Source organism: Neopelma chrysocephalum, unplaced genomic scaffold (assembly GCF_003984885.1).
Source record: "Neopelma chrysocephalum unplaced genomic scaffold, ASM398488v2 Primary Assembly neopelma1_100, whole genome shotgun sequence".
NCBI lineage: Eukaryota > Metazoa > Chordata > Aves > Passeriformes > Pipridae > Neopelma > Neopelma chrysocephalum.
This window is the reverse complement of record NW_020897763.1, coordinates 2891144-2909383: the sequence shown is the minus strand read 5'-3', so window position 1 is coordinate 2909383 and position 18240 is coordinate 2891144. Positions and strand designations below refer to the sequence as shown.

General features: G+C 59.5%; 1 protein-coding gene across 1 annotated transcript in view; it reads right to left on the bottom strand.

Annotated features, from left to right (window-relative positions):
- Window positions 1-7900: 7900 nt before the first annotated feature.
- LRRN2 (leucine rich repeat neuronal 2) overlaps window positions 7901-18240 on the bottom strand; it is a 23709-nt gene continuing 13369 nt past the window's right edge. The window contains exon 2 of the mRNA XM_027695425.1: window positions 7901-10256. Coding sequence (XP_027551226.1) covers window positions 7902-9995 — 2094 coding nt within the window. The 5' untranslated portion in view covers window positions 9996-10256 and the 3' untranslated portion in view covers window position 7901. The remainder of the gene's footprint in view (window positions 10257-18240) is intronic.

Sequence of the window (18240 nt, the reverse complement as noted above, 5' to 3'; positions counted from 1 at the left end):
GCTGGGTTGTTTTTCAGCCCCTTCCCAGTCCCTCCCCTCTGACATCCAGTTTCCCAGGAGGGCAGCCCCCACATCGCTGTCCTGTGGCAGTGCCAGGAGGTTTTTTACCCCCTTTTCCAGCTGTTTTGACGTTATTTTCTGGAGCAGGATGGCAGCAGCCCTGGAGGAGGCAGGAGTTCACTAGATGGCACCCACTGGCTGTGCGTGGCACGGAGCCCGTGCTGGCAGCTCCCTGCAGCCCTCCCTCCCTCCAGGCTGCACAGACCCACCAGGAAAAGGCACCCAGGGACAATCCCATGGCTGGGGCTTGGTTTTCCTTGTTCCCCCCCCGTGTGGGGACCAGCAGGCTGCAGGTCCTCAGGCTCTCAGCCCCACAGGCCCCAGCAGGGATTTATCACCAGCCAAGGGGGAGATGCTGCTCCAGAAGGAAAAGCATCTCGATGGCTGTGTAGGAAAATAACAGAACTTCACCTGTGGGAGAGCCAGAGCTGGTTCCTCATCCCTGGCACAGATCCCTGTGGGCAGAGCTGCTGCTGTTCCTGGTGCTGCCCCAGCTCAGTCCCTGCCCGTGTTCCCAAAGCAGCTTTAGGGTTGGTTGGAGCCCAGGACTGCCCCCAGCACTGTTCCCACCCCATCCTGCCAGTCCTGCAGGGGAGTTCCTGGCCCTGTCCCAGCTGTCCTGGGCCTCTGGACCCTTTCCTGGTGTCCTGTTCTTGGAGCAGCTGAAATCTCCTCAATCTGAGATCCCACACTGGCCCCACATCCCAGGGGCTGCTCGGAATTGGGGGGAATTGGAAGGACCTGGGCTGAGACTCTGCTCTGGGCAGTGGGGGCACAGAGGAGGGGGAGGCTCTTAGATCTTTCCAGAAACCTTTTTGCTCCTGGAAAGCCAGAGCAGGCTCTGCCTCTGCAGCTCCATTTAACCAGCCCCCAGTGCTGTCCCTGAGGGAGGAGCTGGGCCCTGGTGCCCACGAGGGCTGGCACTGCCCTGCACAGCCCCACACCCCCCTGAGGTGGGATCAGGCAGGGTTGTTATTGGCCCTGTAAATGCCAGGGAAATGTTGGCAGAGCTCGGGAGCGGCTTTACAAGTGGCAGCTCTTGTTGGGCTGCCTGGAAATCCGTGTTCTGCCTAAAATCAAATCCGTGTTCTGCCTAAAATCAATACCCCGGAGAGCAATGAGTGCCTGGGCAGGGACGGTGCCTTGCTTGGAGTCCTGCTGGCTCCCCAGCTGTGCTTTGGGTTTTATCCCAAACCAGGGATGCCTCTGGGAAGCTTGGGGGGCTCCCTCAGTCCTTGGAGGGATGGGCACAGCCTTGTTCCCCCTCTCCTGCCTTCAGAGCCCCACTTGGCTCTGGGAGGGGCTTTCCCCTGGGGGTGCTGAGCTGAACTCCCACCTACAACTCAGTTTTGGGGTTTCCCATTTTTTCTGCTCACAGGAGTCCAAGTGCAGCCCTTGGCACTCGGTGGATGCCAGGGCAGAAGGCTGCTGCCTTCCCCAGCTGCCTGGAAGAAGCACTTTCTTCTGCCTTTGCAGGATGTTTTATTTATCTACTTGATGACTTTCTCTGGATTTAATGCTCTATAGGTGCCACTTTTATCTGTCTTCTCCCTCCTTCCCCTCAACCTTGTTTGTGCAATCAGTGCCCAGATTAAACATTTATGGTGTTCTCTGTACTGGTGAGCTCCCAGTTCCCTTCCAGTGCCAATTAAAGATTTACTAGGTGGGCATCAGCACTTCTGCAGGGCCAAACCAACCCCCCCTCGTTAGAGATTTTAAGTGCTTCGTTGTCATGGCTGAGCAGAGCTCACCATAAATGACATTTTGGGCACCCCTGGTCCATCCCTGCAGGGCTGAGCCCCACACAGTGGGGTGGGAGGAGGAGGATGGGGGGCACACATGGAACTCTGCCTCTCCTGGGATGTTGGGTGGCTTGGGGACATCCCTGTGACAGGGACAGGGTGATCCTGAGCTGGGCCAGGCTCTGAGAGGGATCACAGGGTGCTGCCATGCTCACCCTCCCAGGGCAGCTTGGAGGTTTTCTCATCCCTCTGCTTTAACATCCATAATTGAGCAGCTCTTTAGATCCATATTTTATTGGGAAGGTCGCCGGGGTGGGTCACCCTGTCAGCCCCTTCCCCGGGAGCGAGAGGAGCCCGGGCTGCTGGGAATGAACACAATAAATCTTGAATGGTGCCTGGAAATTTAATAACCTCCAAACTTGGAGGAAAAGGGGGAGGGAGGTGGATGGGGGCAAGGAGTCGGGACAAAGGGGCAGGAGCTCGGTGGATGCCAGAGGGATGGGGGATGAAGGAGGAGGAGGAGGAGCTGGAGGAACTGGATCCCCTCACATCCCCCCTTCTCAGCACCACAGCGGGTCGGTAGAGCAAGAGATCCCCAGGATTTTAGAAAATAAAGGAATGGTTTGGGCTGGAAAGGACTTTAGAGCTCATCCCATCCCACCCCCTGCCACGGGCAGGGACACCTCCCACTGTCCCAGGCTGCTCCAACCTGGCCTTGGACATTCCCAGTGATGGAGCAGCCACAGCTTCTCTGGACAACCTGTGCCAGGGCCTCCCCACCCTCCCAGGGAGGAGGATTTCCTTCCCAATATCCCATCTCACCCTGCCCTCTTCCAGTTAAAAGCCATTTCCAGGCAAAACATGGAACGAGGGGTCAGGAGACCCCCCCAGCTCTCCCTGCTCCAGCACACGCTGCGTTTTGCTTCCAAACAGGAGAAAAGGCTCTTTTTACCCCCCACTTTTTCCCCCTGGATTTTTTGGGAAGAACCCAGGGCTCCTTCCCCAAACCAGCCATTTCCCCCCTCCCCCTGTCAGGGCCCTGCATTATTCACGTGCTCAGGAGCATTTCCTGGGATCTGGTGTTTAATCACTGTCACTCCCATCTGTCCTCCCCGAACCCCCTCAGATCTGGGGATCTGAAATATTTATCAGCCCCGTTCGTGTGCTCACCGGCAGAGGTTGCAATTTTCTTGTCGTTAAAGATTTAACAAGACCCTGCTCGAGATTTAGGGAGGATTGGCAGGGATCAAAGCTGTTTGCTATCCACACTAGGAATTCCCGACTCTCCAGGGGTTTTCCAGGGGTTCCCAGCAGAGCAGTGACAGCACAGACCTCCCCTTTACACCTGGGGTGGGGTTTTGCTGTTGTTTTTAACTGTTTTTGCTGATTCTTGTTGCAGGGGTGGGAGTTTTCCCCCCCCTCCCTGTCTCCCATCTCCTGCTGGAATGGCTGAATCCCTGCCAAAGCCTGATATTCCTTGGGATCTCATCCAGCCCTGCCATCATGAGCTGCTTCCAGGGTGATGGAAAGGGAAGTTCCATCCCACCAATTCCCGCTCCTGCCACCACCCAGCTGCCCCTGGCTTGTTATTCCCTGTTATTCATTCTCCATCCTGCCTTTCCCTTCTCCCAGCTCTCTTCCCTCTTTCCCACCTGCAAATCCCAAACCAGTTCTTGCTCTCCCACCACATAATTCAGGTTTAAGAGTTTCAGGGCTCCTGGGGAGCAGTGTGGGGGGGGTACCAGGGGTGCTCCACACATCCCACTGGGAGCAGATCCCGGGACGGGAGCGGGATCAGACCCCAGAATCCCCAAAGTTTGTTAGTGAATTATTGTTAGTGAATTATTGTTAATGAATTATTGAAGCCTGCCTGGCACAGGCAGCAGGAGCAGCCCCATCCCCATCCCACCAGGATCTGTGGGATCCAGGGAGCACTGGTGTGTCCTGGGGTGCTGCTGCTGCTCCGAGGGGGACACAGGACACATTCCAGCCACAGCCTCGTCCAGGACAACATCCCTGTGGATCCCTTGGCCATGGGGAAGGGAGGCAGTGCTGGGCAGGGAGCTGGGCTTCCCAAAGCATTCCACAGGACTGGGAGAGCCACAGGAGCTGGCTGGAACCCCCCTTTGGAGGGGTCAGTGAGCTCCAAACCACCCTTGTCCCACCTCTCCTTCCTGGCTGTTTCCCGTTGATTCGAGCCCCATTTTCCCACCTGAACCCTCTTCCCGGGGCTGCCTGGGATGATCCAACAGGGGCTGGAACAGGCAGCAGGGAACAACCAACCTGCAATTCCCCTTCCCTCCCTCCTGCCCGTGCCTCCTCCCTGCTCCGGGGGCTCCGGGGGCCAAAGCCAGTCCCAGTTTGTGCCTCAGTTTCCCCCCCCCCGTGGTTGGTGGCAAAGGCAGGAATGGGGAAGTGCTGGAGCCTCTGGAAGGAGCTGTTTTGCCGAGCAGATTGACAGGTAGGTTTTCCTGCAGGTTTTGGGAGCTGCACCTGCTCCATCCTAATGGCATCATGCATATGGATAACGCTGCTGACATTTCCCAGGGAGGTCGGGGTTTAATTTAAATCATTCTTGAGGAAGTGCTGGAGAGGAGGAGGAGGAGGAGAGGCCTGATTTGATTCCCTAACGAACTAATAAACCCCTGTCAGCTCCTCCCAGAGCCCGGGAGCCTCTGGAGCAGGCAGGGATGGAGCAGCAGGAGCCCAGCAGTGCCCAGGGGTGGGTGCTGGGGATGTGGGACCTCAGGCAGGTGCCAAGGGCTGCGGGAAGGAAGGACACGGGGATGGAGCCACTCCAAAAATCAGTTTTATTGGGTGCTTAAAATAGAGCCTGGCACACAATGTTCTCGTTGGCTTTGCTGGGAGAAAGAAGCTCCATTGCGTGAGATCCACGATGCTGTTGGTGAGGAGAGAACGAGGAAGAAGAGGAGGAGGAGGAGCAGAAAGGAGGACTTTTACTCCTGTTCTCAAAGTCGAGGTAATAAATAAAATAAAAAAATTTAAAAAAAAAAAAGAAAAGGAGAAATCAAACCTGAAGAACAGCTGAGGAATGGTGGGTTATAGGGGAGAAACCAGTGCCTGGAGGGGAGGAAAACCATTCCCAAACAAACCTTTGACATCCCAGATGGATGGAGACAACCAGGAGGTGCTGGAGGCCACCCCTGTTCACCCCCCCCCCAGCCCCACTGAGCCCCCCAAGCCCCCCAGGCCCAGCCAGGAGGGGTGTCTGGGCTCGGTGACAGTCTCTTGGCCCTTGAGAAATTCGGGATCCTCTTCTCCAGAGCGTCTCTGGGAGCTCGGGAATGGGAAGTGCCATCCCCTGGTACCCGTAAAGCTGCTGCCTGGTTAATTACTGCTGCTGCTTCAAGAGAAAGAGCACAACATGTTGTTTCTATTTTGGGCTGCCCTGTGCTTGCCCTGCCCTTGGGGGGCCGGGCAAAGAGCCCTGGAGTTGGGAGCATCCCGGGTCAGACTCTGCTTCCCTTTTTCCAGAGCATCCCTGGCTTCTGCCACATCCTTGTGCTCTGGGCTGGGAGCTGAGCCCCTGCAGTGACCCCTCCTCAGCACCCAGGGGGCTGCTCCCCTTGGAAGGGAATATAAAATGCCTAAAATTCCCTGTTCTCCCTGCTTTTCGCTCCAAGATTTTGGGCTTTGCACTCCAAAATATCCCCTCGTGTGCTCCAGCAAAGCCTCCTGGGTGGAGAGTCCAGGCTCCAACCCCTTGGCTGTGGTCTCTGCAGGAGGAAGGGTCTCCATCCCATCCCCCTGGCTAACAGGGATGGTGCTGGTGATGCTCTGACTGCAGCTGCTCCAGCTCCACGTTCCCCATCCCGGCCCGGGAGCAGGGAATGGTTTATGGAGCGTTTCCCTCAGCACGGGGCCCGGGAAAGGCTGGTTGGTGCTTTAATAATAAATAACAACAACAATAAATAGTGGATGAGGCACCTACGGTGCTCTCAGCTGCTGCCCTTGGAGGGAGGGAGGGAATGGGGGGGGACTCACAGCATTTTTGGGGTGTTTTGGGGGTGATTTGGGGGTGATTTGGCCCTTGCTGTCCCACGGGGAGCCTGGGCTGGGGGGACACGGTGGGGGGACCCCCTGGGAGAACAATCCTGCAGTGAGTGGTGGGTGCCTCCCCCTGCCCAGAGCTCCTCAGGTCGCTGCAGTTTCAAAGGAAATCAAATTAATCGCCCATATCTGGAATCTCAATCTGGGCTGGGCAGGGGCAGAGCAGCAGCTCGGGCTGAGCCTCCCCCTCCCAGGGATCAAAGAGGTCGTTTCTCTCCACCTACAAAATCACAGCCTTTCAGGGGCTCGGTCCTTAGGGGTTTTTTTAGGGAATGCTGATGGGTTTTGCCGGGAATGGGATGGTGGAGGGTGTGGGAGACGCTCCCGGGGCTCAGCCCTTGGCAGGATCAAACCAGGGCCGTGTTCCCACGGGAACCAACCCACGACCATTCCCACACCTCCCAGCACCAGCTCAGCTGAAACCACGGGGAATAATAACACTTTGCATCCACGTTTCCAAGAGGCAGACGAGGGGAAAAAGGCTTGTTCCAGGCCTGGAATCTGCAAGCCCAGGGAGCTGCTCACCTGAGCGGGGGCTCGGATCCAAACACCCACAGTGGATCATGGCTCGGATTCAGCCGAGTGTTTAAACTTGCATTTGACTTCCAGCTCGTGCTCGGGGCCCTGGAGACCTCCCTGGGTCCCTACACGTGCTGGGGAGGCTGAAGGGGGGCCAGGGAGAGCCATTTCCCTCCGAAATAATCAGCCAGCCGAGGCACAGGAGCCGTTTCTCGTGCCTGGCTGAGCCCGAGCGTATCCAGCAGGGACCCATCTTGCCTGGGCTGGGAGATGGATGGTGAGTCCAGGCAGTTTTTTAACTGTGCTGAGGTTTTCTGGTCCTTTCCAAGCCCTTTGCACGCAGGGGTTGTGTGGGGGGGGACAACTTGGCATCAACCTGAGGGGGTTGCAGGGAGGGGGAGCTCCGGGGGGACCTGCACCCCCTCACCCCCCAGGCGTGGCTGGGATGCCTTTCCCTGGCTCTTTCCCGTGGCTCTGGATGCCCCTGTGCCCACACTGGGGGTTTTTTTGGGTGCCACACCGTGTGCTAGAATCCTGGAATCATGGAATGTCCCCCCCTGTCCCTGAGAGCATTGTCCAAACACTCCTGGAGCTCTGAATTAGGGGGTCCCTGCCACGGAGCCCTCCAGCTGCACGCCAGCATTTCATTTTCTCCCCTTGTTTTTTATACACAAAATCAGAAAACCAAGAACTTCCTCCCCCCTTTTCTTCCTATTTCCCTCCCCCTTTTTTTTCCCCCTTTTTTAACATTATCTGCAAAAGTTTACAAAACAGCCTCGAGATTGCACTTGCAGGACACAGGATCCATCCAGCTCTGGCAGGAGGTGCCCAGCCCTGCAGAGATGCCAACTGAGACATGTCACCACCATCATTTCTGTTTCTTTTGCCCCCAAAATCCCCCCCCGAGTCCCTGCTCCTCCCCTCAGCCAACAGCAATGACAGGGCAGGGGGTGGCACTGGGGCAGTTTGGGGCTGATTATCCGAATGCTCAAAAAAAAAACCCAAAAAAGAAACCAAACCCCACCACGGATCCCAAAGGAAAAGGCTTTTTTTTTTCCTCGTCTCTCCGAACCAGGCACAGTCCAGCGAGGGAGGTGACACCTCTGGGGTGCCTCTGGTGCCAGGGGGACACAGGGAGGGGTGATCAGCTGATCATCCTTATGGCTCTTCAACCACTCGGGGCATCGTCCCCCTGGGGCTCGGGCCCCTCCGAGCCCTCCCAGCGGGTGCTTTTGGGAGCCACGGACACATCCCGAGCCTGCACACGGATCCAGACCCCGGGGAGGCCCTGCCAGCCCCCTCCCATGGGCAGCTCTGCCCCTCTCCTCCTGCCCCACCCCGACTCTTGGTCAAGTCCATGAAACCCCTTTTTTTTGTTGGGTTTTTTTCGTTTTTTGTCGTTGTTGTCGTTCAGTTTTGCAGTTCAGTTTTTTCACTTTTTTTTTGGTAAAAAATACTTTCTCCCTCCCTTCCCACCCTCGGCCTTGCCCACCACCCCCCTGCCAACCTTCAGCAGTCCAGGGGCGCCGCTTGGACCTCCACGGCCAGGAGGTGCCCCCCTCTGCCGTGCTGCCCCCGGGCCCAGGGCTGCCCGCCCAGGGCGGGGTGGAGGGGGTACAGCACCCTGACGGCCCCAGGAGCCCCCCGGGGCTGCTCCCCGGCCCCTCCACGGCCCACGAGCGCGGCGCCCACCAGCAGCAGCAGCAGGCACAGCCCCAGCGCCGTCAGCAGGCCCCGCCGGCCCCCCGGGAGCCCACGGCCGAGCTCGGCCTCCCTAGTCCTGGCGCTCACGCAGGACACCTCGGCCCGTGAGTCCGCCAAGGCCACGCGCAGGCAGGCCCGGTACGCCGTGCCCGGGCGCAGCCGCGTGATGTTGTAGCTGCGGGTGCCCGTGGGCAGCCGGGCCGAGCCCGCGCGGGCACCGCCGGGCGGGAAGCTGGACCAGGTGAGGTTGGAGGAGACGGCGTTGAGGGGCGGCTTCCAGGCCAGCAGGACGTGGAAGGGCTGCGCGTCCGCCACCGCCAGCTCCAGGCCGGCGCGGCCCAGCGGGAAGGAGTGGTTGACCAGCAGGCGCACGCTGCGGGTGTCGGCCCCCAGCAGGTTGTGGGCCACGCAGGTGTAGAGCCCGGCCTGGGCCGGGGCCACCCCCCGGATCTCCAGCGTGCCCTCCGAGTGCACCCGGTAGCGCCCGCCCGCCCCGAACGGCACCAGCTTGGCCCCCGACGGCGTCACCCAGTAGATCTCCGGGTCCGGCTCCGCCAGCGCCCGGCAGTGCAGGGACACGTTGTCCCCGTGGGCCACCTCCAGGCGGGACGGGAGGCTCTGGGCGGAGATGAGGGGCAGGCACTGGTCCGTCATCTCGCGGAAGGGCACGTCGCGGATGTGGCGCCGGCGCAGGTCGGGGGGCTCGGCGCAGAGCGTGGACTGCGGCTCGATGAGGCGGATGTGGGTGTCGGTGCTGTTGACCCAGCGGATGACGCAGTCGCAGCGGATGGGGTTGCTGTGGATGCTGATCTCCTGCAGGTTGGGCAGCGACTCCACCGTCTGCTTATGCAAGGCACTTAGGGCGTTGTTGTTGAGCATGAGGGTCTCCAGCTGGGGCAGGTGGTGGAAGGCGTTGGGGTGGATGAAGGACAGCTTGGGGTTGTTGGTCACGTCCAGCTTGGTCAGCTCGGGGAGGTTGATCAGGGCGAACTGGTCGATGGACACCAGCTCCTCCATGTTGTTGAGCCCCAGCTCCTTGAGGTGCAGCATGTTGGTGAAGTCGCTCTGCTTGACCCTCTGCAGCGGGTTTTTGTTCAGATCCAGGAATTTGAGGCCGGGCACCTGCTGCAGGGCCCGCTTGGGCACGTCCGCCAGCTTGTTGTCGTAGAAGGAGAGGCTCTCCAGGCTCCGCAGCCCCTCCAGGGCGTAATCCGAGATCTCCCGCAGGTTCATCCCAGCCAGGACCAAACTCCGCAGGTTCGACAGGGGCCTGAAGTTCATGTCCAGGATGGCGTCCACCCTGTTGCCCCCGATCATGAGGATCTCCAGGCTGGGCAGCATCTGGAACCAGCGGCTGTCGAGCGTCCTCAGCAGGTTGGAGTTGAGGTGCAGGCGCAGGAGGCCGCCCAGGCCAGCGAAGGCGCGGGGGGCGATGCTGCGGAGCTGGTTGTGGTTCAGGTACAGCTCCTGCAGGTTGCCCAGCCCGGGGAAGCTGCTGTCGGGCAGCTCAGAGAGCTGGTTCTCCTCCAGGTGCAGGCTGAGCAGCTGGGGCATGTCCTTGAGCCCCAAGTCCCGGACGTGGGAGAAGCTGTTCTGCGACAGGTCCAGCTCCGAGAGGTTCCTCAGGTAGTCCAGCTCGCTCTGCTCCAGCCTGGCGATGTTGTTGCTCTGCAGGAGCAGGGTCTGGGTGCCCTCGGGCAGGTCCCGGGGCACGGAGGAGATGAACAGGTCGTTGCAGTCCACCGTGGCCGCCTCCCGGTAGACGGAGCGGGGCGTGTACCAGGGTCGGATCTGGCACATGCACTGAGGGGGGCACCTCACCCTCCAGGGCACCGTGGGCATGGTGGTGGCGGCGGCCACCACGCACAGCAGCAGGGAGCTGGTCTGCAGGCAGCTCATCTTGGGCCGTGGGAGCAGCTCCTGCCGGGCAGGGAAAGGCTCAGAGGGCACAGCCGGGTGGGAACAGCCCCCGGGGGAGGAGATGCTCCATGGGAGCCCCCGGAACCGTCAGCTCCTGCCGCCGGCTCTGCCTGGCCCCCTCCTCTCCCAACCCAGAGCAGGGAACACCAGGGCTGGCACCGCCTCAGTCAGAGCTTCAGCTCTTCCTCCTCCCCAGGGGATTCATTTCTGCATCTTCCGGGCTCCTCCTCAAGGTCGTTCCTGGAAGACAACAGGTTGTGTGAGGGGAGGACTCTCGTGGTTAGGAAGGATCAGGGAGAACGAACAGGACAGAGGGGCAAAGACCTGAGCACAAGCACAGGCTCCTGAACCCCCTCTGAGCTGGTGCAGCCCCAGCTTTGCCCCCTTGCCTTGGCTGAGGGGTCGGGGTTCCTCGTTGGGGTGTTCCCTGAGGGGCTGGGCTGGGTTTGACCCCCCCCAGCACCTCCTGCCCCTCTCCCCATCCAGCCACGGGGTCTAGAGGAGCGGGGTCCAGCCCCCAGGCCACCTCTGTTTCCTTGCTTTGCTCCAACTCTCCTGCCCCACGCTGACACCAATCAAACCAAGCCCCAAAGCTCCTCCCGCTTAAAAGACTCTCACGCAGCAGGAAAAACATTAAAAAGCCGCCGGAGTGGGAAAAGAAAGTTTCTTCCCCAGCAGCTCTGTTTTATCACCACGTTGCTCTCCCTGGAAAGGGCTTCCAACCAAAGTTTATTCAGCATCGACTCATCCCGGCCTCGCTCCAGAATTGATCCCTCACACTTCCCTCCCTTCCTGCTGCGAGGGCACTGCCTTTTAAACCAGCTCCTGGAGCACCAGCATGAAAGGAGAGGACGGATCTATTGATTTCTGTCTCCTTCTGACGGACCCACAGCTTTCTTTTTTAAGTGCTCGGGCACTTCAGTGGCTGCGAAACTCTCCGGCCATTAAAGTATCAGAGAACCTTCTCTGCTTAAAGAAACAATATGGAGGAACGGGATTTTTTAGTTATTTTCTCAAGGATACAAAGAGGAGACTTTGTTCCAAACCCCATTTTCCAGGGAAGGTCCCCCAGTTCTGCTGGTTTGTGCCTGTAACTGGGTTTTTTATCCCTTTTTCCCAGCACTGATGGCTGTGAAAAGTCCGGGATACAGGATGATGCCGGAACAGTCCAGGGATTTGTGTGAGTCACAGGATCAGAGCTCACAGAAAAACAGCATTTTTGTGGGAAATCTGGCAACTAAACTTCATATTTCACGCTTTCAAATGACAAGGAGCAAACTGGACAAGGGAGAACACGGACAGTGTGGGGTCCCTGCTGTGGGGAACAAACCAGGGACGCCCTGGGAGCTGCTCCCTGCATTCCTGGAGGTGGTACAGAGACAGGGATGGAGGGGGCAGGAACCTGCTGCTTGGTTTTTATCCATTACCCAGCAAAATCAGGCTCATTATTTCTTAATTAGGCTCTGGAGCAGCCTGCAGGTAACGTGCAAACCCGTTCAGCCTCTTACTGTGCTGCTCCCGAGGTGGAAGGGGGGATGGAGCCGGAGCTCCTGCAGCTCCACAGCCAGTTTTCATTCCATTGGTTTCCCATTAGGGCTCAAAAGCCTCTTCCCGTGGAGCTGCAGCCCCATCCCAAGGGTTAGGGATGGGGATCCTGGGAGAGAGCCAGTCCAGGGGAGACCCAGACCTTGAGGGGGACAGTGGGGTCATGGAATCAGAGGCTCATGGAATGGTTTGGGTGGGAAGAGACCTTAGAGCTCATCACACTCCACGGGCAGGGACACCTTCCACTAGACCAGGTTGCTGCAAGCCCCGTCCAGCCTGGATTGGGACATTCCAGGGATGGGGCAGCCACAATCCCCACGAATCCATTCCCTGGGTGTGGCTCTGCAGTGATTCCCGTGCACCCCATCCCAAAACTCCCACCCTCCCCCTCCATCCCTGACTCTCCAGCAGCAGCAAAGCACCAAAATCCCTTTATTTCCCCCCAGACAGGCTCAGAGCGAGACAGGGAAGTGGAGGGAGCCGGGATTGAGGCAAATAAATGGGAGAGCTCAGGCTGGAGCTCCGGGGTTAAGTGGTGCCTCCCAGGGAGCCCAGATCCCATCTCCTCTCCCAGGCAGATGGATTTGCTGCCTTTGCAGGCGGTGGGAAGACGCTGCCTGGGATAACAGGAGCCTTGGGGAAGCCGGGAAGGGGAAGGGGACGGCGGGGCCGTGGTTACAGGAAGGTCTGTGGGAACGGGGAGGGACCGGGACCCCCCGGGGGCCGCGGGTCCCACATTCCCTGACGGGTCCCACATTCCCTGACAGGTCCCACATTCCCTGCCAGGTCCCACATTCCCTGATGGGTCCCACATTCCCTGATGGGTCCCACATTCCCTGACGGGTCCCACATTCCCTGATGGGTCCCACATTCCCTGCTGGGTCCCACATTCCCTGACAGGTCCCACATTCCCTGCCGGGTCCCACATTCCCTGATGGGTCCCACATTCCCTGACAGGTCCCACATTCCCTGCCGGCTCCGGCTGCTCCCGGCTGCTATTCCCGGCTCTCCCTCGGCGTGGGCTGCGGCACGACGGCAGCGACAGCAGGGAGCCGGGGACGCTTCTGCTCCCAGATTGTTTTTTCTCCAAAAATGTAGATTCAAGAGACTGAAACATTTGCTGCATGGAAGTGGAAAACACCCCGGTTTCCTTTTTTCCTCCCCTCACGCACCAGGGATGCCACGTCTCTTCCATAATTTCTCAGTGTTTACCCGATTCCTTCAGCTCCCTGTGGTATTTCTGTGACTTCTGCCTCCGAGACTGGATTTGTCCCGTGTACAAATGTTGCCCATGGTGACACTTGCTGATGATGCTCAAGGAGCCTCTTTCCCTCCCAGCCGGGGATACAGCAGGGAAAGATGGAAGAAGAAGGAATAAAGGGGAATGAAAGTGCCACGGGGAGGTAAAGAAGGGGGATCAGAGGTGAAAAGGAGAAGGAAAGGGTCAAAGAGACCATCAGAGAACGGGGCCAGGAGATGGGGAGCACAGGGGAGGTGGGGTGTGCAGGAGCTGCAGGGAAGGGAACAGAAACCCAGGGAAAGGGGGAAAAAAATAGAAAAGCAGCGAGAATGAGAATTGATGAGGCACAGAGAAGGGAAGAGTCTTTTCATCAGCAAGTTTGCTGGATGAAGCCAGGAGATAAATCACCCCGGGAAGGAGCCTTGGTCTGCGCTCGCACCGGCTGCCTCTCTCCCTCTGTCATCCGTCTGATAGCCCGGATCCGGGAGATAAATGGCTGCAGCTGAGCCTGGGAAGGGCTCTCCTGCCCTCCCCTCTCCCTTCCCGCAGCCACAAGAGCCTGATCCACCCCCCCATGGGCACGGGGAGGGGGTTCCTGGGGCAGGGCTGTGCTCAGCCCATGGCTCCTCTCTCCTGCTCCTCTCTCCTGCAGCGGCTCTCCGCGGTGACATTCCCGAGGGATGGCGTCTCCCGGGGCTCTGCGCTGCTGCCAGGGGCCCTGTCTGTTCTGGGTGACTGCTCTGACACGGCCACGGCTCCGCGGGCACCGAGGAACCTTCCCGGCCCTGTCATCCCCGCCGGATGAGACGTGGCAGTTGGAGGCTGTGGGAAAATCCTCCCCCCCCTCGCCCACCCTCGGTGCCTTTTGCTGTTTCCAGTGCTCAGCCAGCCCCTGGGAATGTGATGCCGGGAGCCAGAGGCTCCACTGGGAGCAGGATCCAGCCTCATAGTCCTGCCCAGGGCAGGAGGGTGGGAATCGTGGAATCTCGGAATGGTTTGGGTTGGAAAGGACATTAAAGCTCATCCCCTGCCCTGGGACACCTTCCACCATCCCAGGTTGCTCCAGCCTGGCCTTGGACACTCCCAGGGATGGGGCAGCCACAGCTTCTCTGGGCAACCTGTACCAGGCCCTCCCCACCCTCACAGGGAACGATTCCTTCCCAATATCCCCTCTAAACCCACCCTCCTTCCTCCGGGATGTCTCAGCAGCTCCCGGCAAACACCCTCAAAGCCCCGGGGGCGGAAAAAGCAGCTGCTTTTCCAGAGCCACGCTGAAAACCTTGGCAGGGGCTTTTGCTGCCGCGTCAGAAAAACAAACAGATAAATAAAAGGCAGGAGAGACACCGAACCTTCCCCCCTCCCCCGGGCCGGCCCCAGCATCCCCCCTCATCTGTATGCTTGGGCACGGCCGCGCCAGCCGCGGGTGAGCTCCATGGCAACACCGCGGGCTTCAAACACGGGAGTTTGTGCTGCCACCGCAAACAGCATTAGGCAATTTAATTAAGCAGCTGGCAAAAAGGAAAAACTTTGTCTGTTCGAGGCGGTTTTTTATTAAATTCGGGTGTTATTGTGCCGCTCCGCGGATTCGCCGGCTCCGTTCGAGGGATGGGAGGGATGCGCCCGGGGCGGGGGGGATGTTCCCAGGGATGGGAGGTTGTTTCCCAGGGTGGGAGGTTGTTCCCGGGATGGGAGGACGTTCCTCGGGGTGGGAGGTTGTTCCCCAGGATAGGAGGACGTTCCTGGGGTGGGAGGTTGTTCCCGGGACAGGAAAATGTTCCTGGGATGGGAGGTTGTTCCTGGGGTGGGAGGTTGTTCCTGGGGTGGGAGGACGTTCCTGGGATGGGAGATTGTTCCCTGGGATGGGAGGGTGTTCCTGTTTCAGATTTTCAGTAGCTTCACTCCTGGCTAAAGCAACCAGCCCACCCAGGGTGATGGGGTGACACGGGGTGGCACAGGGGGATCCCCACACGTGTCCCACCCTGTGCTGCCCGTCCCCTCACACCGGCCACACTCTGGCCTCCAGCTGGAATTTTAGGATCTTATCCCCCCCGAAAAACATTTACATGAGATGGGAAATGCCTGGCAAAGCCCTTACCCAGGTTTGTTGCAATTTTTGCTCTGGAAAAGCAGCTGCTGTTCCACCCCAGGGCTTTGAAGGTGCTTCCTCGGAGCAGGAGCTGCTGAGACATCCCAGCCCCCTTTTACTGGCAGAAGGAGGGTGGGTTTAGATGGGATATTGGGAAGGAATCCTTCCCTGGGAGGGTGGGGAGGCCCTGGCACAGGTTGCCCAGAGAAGCTGTGGCTGCCCCATCCCTGGAAGTGTCCAAGGCCGGGTTGGATGGGGCTTGGAGCAATCTGGGCTGGTGGAAGGTGTCCCTCCAAACCCAGCAGCACCGGGATGCTGCTCCAGCTTTTCCAGTGATTTCTTTCCTCATTTACGCCTTGTTTTCCGCACAGACACAGAGGGATGGGGGGTTTTTTTGAGCCTCCTGCATCTCTGCTGGCAGGGAGGGCGATAACATTATTCCTGCTTGTCTAGGAGGAAGGCAGGAGATAAAAAGCTGCCGGGAGCAGCAAAGCTCAGCTCTGGCATCTCTCGCTATCGCCAGGAGCCGGGGGCAGGAGCAGCCTCTTATCTGGGTGCTTCTCTCCCTCACTCGGGATGGGTTTTAATGAGGAGGGCTGGGAAATAAGCCTGTTCTTCTTATTCTTTTGCTTCCAGGCCCTGGAAGGGTTGTGGCGGCTCTGGCTGCCTCCAAAACGCTTCCCACAGGTTCCTGTGGCTTCCTGGAGATGCTGCTTCAGGCACAAACCTCCAGCCTGGAGCGGGCAGGACCTGGCCCTGCTCAGCCACAGCCTGCCCACGCAGAGCTGGGCACATCCCAGAGCTGTCTGGGATCAGCTCCCAGGGATATCCAAGGGATTGGGAGCCTTGGTGGTCGGGGAGATGCTCAGGGAGGAATTGGGGTCTCTGGGTTGGGGGGGTCCCTTTCTCCAAAATGCAGCTCAGCACCCACACCAGTGGGGTTTGGGCTTTCTGAAGGTTTATTCCTCTTGGGATTAATCCATAGGGACTCTTCCTGCCCTTCATCTCCCTCCTCCACTTTGATTGCTAAAACTGGGAGCACGAGACCTCACCAGGGAGCAGGGCTGGGCCTGAGGGCTCACACACAGTGGCAGGGCCCTCTCCTGAGGTGGTTGTCAGCTCTCCCTGTGACATCCAGGGCCACGACCAGGATCATCAGTGGATCCAGGAGCCAAATCCATCGGCACAACCCTCCCTGCCTGCTGCCAGAGGTGCCAAGCCCATGGCACAAGCTCTGTAAGCAGCAGGTTTGCCCCCCTCACGCAGCATGTTCAGGGCCGTGAGAAGCCTCAAATCCATTATTTTAGGCCAGGAAGCGCTGGGGGCATCTCATTTTATCCCTGGAATCACAGGGCTGGTCTGCAGGCCATGGGTTAACTGGGGCATCTGTAAATGCAAAAGCCAACTGGAAAAGCTGGCTGAGCTCTGCTCTGGAGAGCCTGGAAAAACACGAGCCTGGGAACATGGAGCCTCAGACTGGAGCTGGGTTGTCCTTCACTCTGCACAAATTTGTGCTGTGTAACACAACCTGAGCTGTGCTGGGCTGCAATTCGCTGCATTTTTGGAAGCATCTCTCTCGCTCCTGGCACCAGCCCCGGGCTGCAGCAGGAGCTGAACTCCAGCTGCGCCTGCAGAGCCCCCTCCCAGCACCCCAGAGGTCCTTTTTCCAGTGTCAGAGTCAAGAACACCCCAGGGAGAAAGGGGCTGGGGAAGGGCCGAGGTTGGTGACAGCCAGGGGTGCCACCCTTGGGTCTTGGGCACTTCCCCCCTGCCACCGTCTGGTTCACAACCTGAAGAGCCTTGGCCTGTTTTTCCTCTCTCACAGGGCCTGTTTCACAGCTCTGGCCATGGAGTTTTCCTGTCCAGCCCCTTCCTGCAGGTGCTGCTCAGGTCCCAGTGTATCCCTGGATTTGGGCAGCTGCTTTGTTTAATCCCTGCTAATCCCCCTCCTGCCACCTGCCCTTCCCAACTGTTGCTGCACAGCGTTTCCAGAGCTATCGCCAGGATCTCCTTCCTGAGTGGAAAGAGCTAATTTAGAGCCCTTCAGCCTCTAAAAGCCCTCGCTGAGGCTCTGAAAGCCCAGAAAAAAGGCTTCAAATGGCGTTTGCCTCCTTAATCACCCCGAGGCTTTGGAAAATCCCGTCTGTGACCAACACCCCTCCCAGTCCCCGCACTGGGAAGCTGTGGGGAGCTGTGTGCCCCAACCCCAGCACCCACAGACGGGTCCAGTGCTCTGAGCATCCCAAGCTCATTGGAATTCCTCCCCTTTCCCTCCTGCCGTGCCCAATTCCCACCCTCCAGCCCCGCGGTGACCTCCTTGCCCCAGGATCTTCCTGGCCCAGGCTCTGCTCCCTCCAGCCCGGGTCAGAGGCACAAATCCCAGCTCCCTTCCCCGGTGTTCCCGGCAGGAGGGAGCCGTGCCCGAGGCACAGCCCGTCCCTGGCACCGCCGTGCCGTGGCCAGGAGACAAAACAGCCCCGGTCACTAATGAGCTCCCCCGGCTCCTCCTCCCCGCCGCGCGTTAAATAATTCAGGCGAGCTCCTGAACTGCCTGGAAAACACCTCCAGGTCTGTCTTAATGAGCTTGTCCAGACCTGGAGAGCAGCAGAGCCGGTCCCTGCCCGGCCCGCGCGGGCCACCACCGTGTCCCCAAAATGCTGCCACGTGGCCCGTGGGCTGCGGCACCGCAGAGCTGCTGCCCCTGCCTGAATTCACACCCAGCCTCCGTCTCGGGGTGTGTGTGGGGGGGGGAATTTCACGCGGTTACAGCTCCTCTGCGCTTGGGCAAAGTCCCAAGAGCTCCAAGGGGCTGCAGGAAAATTCCCGGCTCCAGAGGCAGCGGCCCCGCTCCAGCAGATCGTCCCGGGGTGGGCGCACCCACGGGGGACACCTGGCTCGTCCCACGCGTGGTTTTGGGTGGAGGAACAGAGCTTTGGGCTCAGCTCTGACCACCAGAAGCCAAAAACTGAGCCGGGGCAGCCCAGGCTTGTGTGCAGAGCCCCGGCCGTGACCGCGGCTCCCAGGCGGCCCCGCCAATTCCCGCTAATCAAGAGGCTGTTTCACACGTCAGGAGCTGCTCAGCGGCGTTAATGAGAGCACACAAAGGCTCCGGGATGCAGATCAGGGCACGCAGGGGAGCAGCTCCCTGGAGGGGCTGCGCTGGCCACAGCCAGCCCGGCCGCGGGCTCTCCCATCCCGCTCCTGGGGGACAGCCGGGAGCGTCCGGGGGCTCCTCCGGGCTGGAATGCGGCTTTGGAGGGGGGGGGGTTCGCTGGGCTCAGCCCTCCCTGAGCCCCCCGGCAGCTCCTGGGTGTGGGCTGGGGAGGGGGTCGGGCAGCCTGGAGCTCCCAAAA